Source organism: Apaloderma vittatum, unplaced genomic scaffold, assembly GCF_000703405.1.
Source record: "Apaloderma vittatum isolate BGI_N311 unplaced genomic scaffold, ASM70340v1 scaffold27877, whole genome shotgun sequence".
Taxonomy (NCBI): domain Eukaryota; kingdom Metazoa; phylum Chordata; class Aves; order Trogoniformes; family Trogonidae; genus Apaloderma; species Apaloderma vittatum.
Window position 1 is genome coordinate 1 of NW_009727204.1, and position 6,608 is coordinate 6,608.

General features: G+C 43.8%; 1 protein-coding gene across 1 annotated transcript in view; it reads left to right on the plus strand.

The window, feature by feature from the left end:
* Positions 1 to 36: 36 nt before the first annotated feature.
* Positions 37 to 6,608, plus strand: part of TTC4 (tetratricopeptide repeat domain 4) — a gene marked incomplete at its 5' end in the record, with an annotated part of 7,181 nt that continues 609 nt past the window's right edge. The window contains 7 exons of the mRNA XM_009873605.1: positions 37 to 202; positions 1,323 to 1,400; positions 2,142 to 2,266; positions 2,537 to 2,623; positions 3,528 to 3,742; positions 4,950 to 5,031; positions 6,052 to 6,134. Of these exons, the coding sequence (XP_009871907.1) occupies positions 37 to 202; positions 1,323 to 1,400; positions 2,142 to 2,266; positions 2,537 to 2,623; positions 3,528 to 3,742; positions 4,950 to 5,031; positions 6,052 to 6,134 (836 nt within the window). The remainder of the gene's footprint in view (positions 203 to 1,322; positions 1,401 to 2,141; positions 2,267 to 2,536; positions 2,624 to 3,527; positions 3,743 to 4,949; positions 5,032 to 6,051; positions 6,135 to 6,608) is intronic.

Here is a 6,608-nt window from a genome sequence, read left to right on the forward strand (position 1 = left end):
CCCCTGCTCAGGCCCTGTGGTGCCTCCCCATCCCCTGCAGAGCTGGCCAGGATGTACAAAAACGAAGGGAACGAGTACTTCAGGGAAAAGGACTACGGGAGAGCCGTCGCCGCCTACACCGAGGGGCTGAAAAAGAAATGCGAGGACCCCGAGCTCAACGCCGTGCTGCACACAAACCGAGGGGCCGCACAGTTCTACCTGGGTGAGGAGATGTGCGCCCTCCCACCCGAGATGGGGCTGGAAAGGAGGGATCCGCAGTCTGAAATTGCTTTTCCTCCCCATTTGGGGTTTTCTTATATAGCTTATTCGTGAGAAAAAGACACCTTGAAGACCTGGCTCGTTTCAGAGCACAGCTGCATGCACGGTTTGTGCTTTTTTTCATTGCAGCGGTTACCTGCTACTCGAGCCTTGGCTCTGAGAGCTCAAGAGAGACAGGGACCTACTGGAGAGACTCCAACAGAGCTACAAGGATGGTCAAGGGACTTGAACATCTCTCCTATGAAGAGAGACTGAGAGAACTGGGGCTGTTTAGCTTTGAAAGGAGATGGCTGAGAGGGGATCTTATTAACATATAGAAATATCTGAGGGGTGGGTGTCAAGAGGAAGGGGCCAGTCTCTTCACAGTGGTGCCCAGCAATAGAACACGGAATAATGGGTTTAAGTTAGAATATGGGAAGTTCCACCTCAACGTGAGGAGAAGCTTCTTTATTGTGAGGGTTACGGAACCCTGGCACAGGCTGCCCAGAGAGGTTATGGAGTCTCCTTCCCTGTAGACTTTCAGAACCTGCCTGGACACGATCCTGTGTGGCTGGTCTTGGGGATTCTGCTCCGGCAGGGGGGATGACTAGATGATCTCTAAGAGGTCCTTTCTAACTGCTAATATTGTATGATTCAGAGTAGGGCAAAGGCAGCAGCTTTTGATGGTGAACAGATGCAGGGGGTGATTGGAACTACGAGGGGATGCCCTGGCCTCAAAAATCTGTTGAAGCAACATGTGCCCTCCTCAAACTACCACCCATCCTGCCAACAGCGTCCACTCAGGAGGGAAGGTGTTCTCAGTCTTTCAGTGCTAGGATGTGTTGCAGCTGGGAGATAGGTTGCTCAGAGTCATGTTACTTACCTCTCACCTGTGTGATGGATTCCTGTCCTTTCACTTCTTGCTCTTAGTTTGCACTTTCTTCCTCCGCTCACCTCACAGTGATTGTAAAAACAGCAAATTACAGAGTCTCTGCATAAGCTATTTTGTCACCTTGAGACCTGGTGATCTTATGTTTTAATTAAATACAGAGGAAAGGTTCTGAGCAGTTTTGCTTGCTTTACAGGTAACTACCATTCAGCTCTCAATGATGCCATCCAAGCAAAAAAACTAAAGCCTACCCATCTCAAAGCAATCATAAGAGGTAAAAGTTAAAGCATGTGTTACCCCGTGAAGGAAGATGGTTTCAAAACAGCTTTGCACATGTTAGCTTTACTTATTATGCTTTACTCTTACAAGCCCTGTAGCAGACTGTTGTTACACGTTGCTTTGTTTCACTGCATGTTTCTGTGTGTTAAATAACAGTGTTTATAAACCCCAATTTACTGTGAGTGTGCATCATACTTTGTTTCCGGACAGCAGCAGTTTAGAACAGTAAAGCACTTACTGTAGGAGATCTCTTGTGTTATTGCAATTTCTCCCCAAAACAGAGCTGCTTTTTGCTTTTCAGTCAAAACACTATCTTCTTGCTCTTTGCTTTTCAGCTTCCGTATTTGTCAGAGGCATTGGACCTGTTTCTGTGGAGCACAGCATAACCTTTGCTGTTTTCTGCAATACTACTTTTTGGGGCTTGCTTATCTGTTTGGTTTTTTTCCCAAAAAAATTTTCACTCCACAGAAATCACTGCTTTATTTTTGCTTATGAGACAAATCTGGAAATGTTTTTTATAATGACGAAATTTTGCTTGTAACAGCTGAAATGTAAGATGTTTTCTTCTCAGCTGACCTGCTGGCAGGCTGTGATTGCACATGATCTCACAAGGCAATATTGTGTGCTGCTGGGGTTGCCTCTTGAAAGCACTAGAGCTAATGCTATCTTTAACCACCACTTTGTGTAGCAGTATTCTGACTGCAAGATTAGAAACTTAAAATCTTAATCCTTCCAGGAGTTCTCTGTCACATGGAGCTAAAGAATTTCTCTGAAGCAATAGCATGGTGTGAGGAGGGCTTGCGAATAGATTCAGAAGAGAAAAAGCTCGTGGAAATGAGAGCTAAAGCTGACAAATTAAAGGTAAATATTTAAAATGATCTACGATGCTTGCCACCTGCTTTGTGTCAAGAAGCACTTTGGGATCCTTGTTTGAGGAGCATTCCCTACAAGTTTCTGTGTAGTAAAGCATCCTCCAACAGATGTGGGTGGTGGTTCCACGCAATGTGTTGTTGAGATGTGAGGGGACCCTGCTGGAGATCGGAACTGGTTTATCTGCTCGTTGGCAGCGTTAGAGCAGTGATAGGCATTGACTTGCTGTGTGACCACGGTGCAACTTTTTCTTACACGTAGCGAGCTGAGGAGCGGGATGCAAGGAAATCAAAGGTGATGGAGAAGAAAGAACAGCGTCAAAAGGAAATTTTGCTTGCAGCGATAAAGGTGGGTCAGTGAGAGGTGTGGTTTTGTTTGGCTTGTTTTGTTGTTTTTGATTTAAGAGCTCTCACATTTGTCTCTAAGACGTTGTTCTCATAAACAGCATTTTGAGGGCTAGAGACCAAAAAATGGATTAAACCCACATTTCTCCTTTTCTGCGTGGCTCTAGCCCCAGCTCCCAGGCCTATTTCTCTATTTCACGTTAGCAGCTACTGCAGAACACAAAGCCAGCATTAGGAGATGGACTGAGCATCCAAGAGAGTGCTCTGGCTGCTGGGCTGTAGCATCACACTGGCCCAACAAGCCTTGCTCTCTCTGCTGGTGGTGGGCATTACTTCAGTGGAAAGATAGAAGATAACTTTCCGGTAGAGTGGAGGAGAAAATCAATCCCGGATCCTCTCCTTCCTCGGCAAATGGTTCAGGCTACGTTAAAATATTTTGGGCTATTACGTAAAGTTGGATTTCCTATCTGCAGTTGTCTTTCAAAAGAAAGGAGTGAGGTTTCTTTGATTCTTGGAAGAGTGGATGTTCTCAGGAGCTGGTGTGTGGAGTTGCACCCTGAAGTTATGCCTGCTCAGTCCCAAAGCGCAGGGTTTCGTATACACCCTTTTCCACACGTTTTCTGAGGCTCTTTTCCAAGCATGTGGGATCTTCTGGATTCCCACCTCTCCTCTTCTCTTCGATGGGCAGGCTGGGTGTCTGGCTGAGGTTCTGGATGATGCTAGGAGGACCGGTCACCTAAGTCATACTGTAGGAGAGCTTTTGATAGCCCATTTTAGAGTTGACTCATTAATGAGAGAGGCACAATCTGTCCTTTAACTGACTGCTAACTTTTTGCTTTTATTCTCCCCACCACACCTATTTGGATTTTGGTTGATTTTTTATTTTTTTTTTTTCCCTCCCCCTCCAGGAAAGAAATATCAAGCTGGTTCTGGAGCCTTCAAATGAAGAAGAGGAAATATCAGATGGTCTGGCCGAGATATCCTTAGATGGGTTCCACTCTAACAATGCCATGGGTGCCAAGGTGCACTTAGATGCTGATGGCAACCTGAACTGGCCTGTCCTCTTTCTGTACCCTGAGCATGAGCAGACAGACTTCATTGCAGCTTTTCACGAGAGCTCCAGGTAAATGCACCATCAGCCTCATGCTTGCATGAAGGAGATGAGAAAAGGAGGTGAGAACAGGCAGCAGGTGAAGCTCTGCCCTGCTGACAAAGTAGTTCCAGCTTTCTTATCTCATAGCTGACCCTGCTTTTGAGCAGGAGGTTGCAGTAGGTGACCCCCTGAGGTCCTTTCCATCCTGGATTATTCTATGTTTTACAAATGTAGCTTTGAAATATGACAGGCAAAATCTATGAGGGCCAAAACATGAGGGCGCAGAGAAATGTGTCGCATCTAGCCAGTGCGATTACAGGAGCTTGCAGCGCAAGCTTGAACTGGTGGCCAATAACACCTGTGACCTATCCCATGCGTGGGTTTCAGAGGTTCATTAAGGCGCTATCTCAAAGTCCTCCAAACATGTGGGTCTTGGAAAGAAAATTAAACTAAGAAATTATAAAAAGTTTCCAGTGGGACCTCTCATAACTACGGTGGCCCCATAGTCTGCTTAGGGCTTACAGCAGGCCTGAACAAAGTGCTACAGACCTTCCAGGCTGTGGGCAAGTGACTGGCCAGGTGAGAATTTTTTCTCACTTTTCTTAATGTAAACTTCGGTTTCTATTCTTGCAAGGTTAAACAAACTTTGGAATTTGTAACTACTTTTTTTTAGCATGGGAAGAAAAGTATTCCCAAGATCTACTAATAAGTGTAGGACTTTAAATTATAATGCAAGCAGATTAGTAAAAATGTGGAATTTGTACGGTAGTGTTCACTATGCCTTTTCATGACCAAAGGAAGTGAAAATGGATTCTTAAAACAAACTGGCCACCAACGCTCCAGATGTACCGAAATAAACAAGCCTCTGACACACAGGCATGTTCTGAGCACTCTCATCTGATGAGGCCTGTTGCTGATGGGACCACGTAGAAGGAAAATCAGTTTTAGGTGAAATGCAGGGTGTCTATTCTGACAGTTTTTTCAGTGTGAAAATGAAAAGATAGAAATAATCGGTTGTTGCGCTGCTCAGGTTGAAGCCAATAGCGTGAGTTACAGCAAGGCCTTGGTCTCACTGGGAGACCAGTGAGTTTGAAGGGAAGAAACTATTAGTGATCTAAACTTTCAAGTCCATTGTCTACTTTGCTAATGTATTTTTACTGTTGTTCAAATGCAACTGTACAAATTACTGAAGCTGAACGGTTTGTCTAGCCTAACCCAACTGTGTTTCGGCTTTTAGGTTTATTGATCACTTAATGGTGATGTTTGCTGAGTTACCTCCTTGGGATTTAGAAAGAAAATATGTTCCCAGCAATCTTGAGGTGAGAAGTTTGTCTTTCCTTCTCTTTCAGGGTTATTGTGTTGTGTGCTTTTGCTGGAGTGAGAAAATATACAGGTCTCAGCATATGAAAGCAACGTCATTGTTACCTGTATTGTGTACAGAGGTGTGAAATAAGGATCTGGAGACCTACATCCACTCACAAACTCAAGCATTTTCCACATGTGCTGACACAGACACAAACTGCATTAGGAAAATGAAAATTCTTTTGTCTTCCATTTACAGTGTATTTGATAGAAGGTATTTATAGATATTGCTTAGTTTCCCATTTTTGTAGCGATGATACCATCAAGCTGGTAGGTTGCCTGGTTTTTTTTGCTCAATACAAGTGGGAAAATATTATTTAAAAATAGGTTTGTTTCAGAACTAACTGGAAGTACTTAAATATTTAATCCCATCAAGACAATATATGTCTATTAAGACTTTAGCAGAGGTGGGATGTGAGTTGGTTGTGGCTGCAGCAGGTTTTGAGACTTTTTCAGAGATTGTGCATGGAAAGATACAGATGTTTATTTTTCATTTTCTGCTTCAGTGTCACGTGTACCAGGCAACATCACAACCCTCAGTGCAGCGAGCAGACAGGTTCAAAAGAACAGTGGATGTGTACTTTGCAGATTAAAAACTGGGATTACAGCTCTGTGTGCGTGTGTACTGCCTAAGGCACGGTTGCTGGATTCACATCTCTTAAATCTACTCTATTTTGTTCAAATACCTTTAAACTTACTCAGTTTAGCTCATACCATTGCTGTATTTCGCCCATTAAAGAGCAGCCTGTAGAAGAAGAAGCAGCTAAACCAGTTTATACAGGGAAGACTTGGAATTTACATGTAATAGTTTCTACATTTGATGAAGTTAGTACCCGACGCAGCCGGTTCAAGCTACAGAGGTTTGAGAAACCTCTAGTCAGTACATGGTGTCCTGTTACTGGACTTAGTAGTTTAGTTTAGTAGTTTGTCTTTATGTATCTTAAGTATTTAATAACCTCCCCCAAAATTTTTTTCAGCTCTATTTTGAAGATGAAGAAAGAGCAGAAATGTATGAGCTGAGCCCGGAACACACGTTGTTACAAGTGCTGCAGCACAAAAGGTGAGGCTGTACCTGTTCATGTCTGGAGAGAGCAGAGAGGCAAAAAGTACAACCTTTGGGCTTTAGGTGCAGTTTGATTTAATAGTCCTAACTCCACTCTCATGTAATAATCCTAACTCCTGAAGGTTTAAAGCAGTGGGACTGCCTGGATTTTCTGTGCCTGGCTTTAGCAATTTACATATATTTTCCCCCTCCAAAAAAAAAAAAGAGCAACTCTTTCCACAACTGGGTGGAGGTGGGGAGTTGAGCTACACACAAACAACAGCACAAAAGGGAGGTGGGGAGTTGAGCTACACACAAACAACAGCACAAAAGGGCAGTTTCATCTACACAGTACTTCTGTAAAAAAAAAAAAAGTGTATGAAGAGAGCACGTTGAAGGTTAACAATGCACTCACTGTTCATAATGCTGCGTGGGCAGCCCCCAGCACAGCGTCCAGCACAGTTCCGCTCCAAAACTGACTTTTGAGCGTCG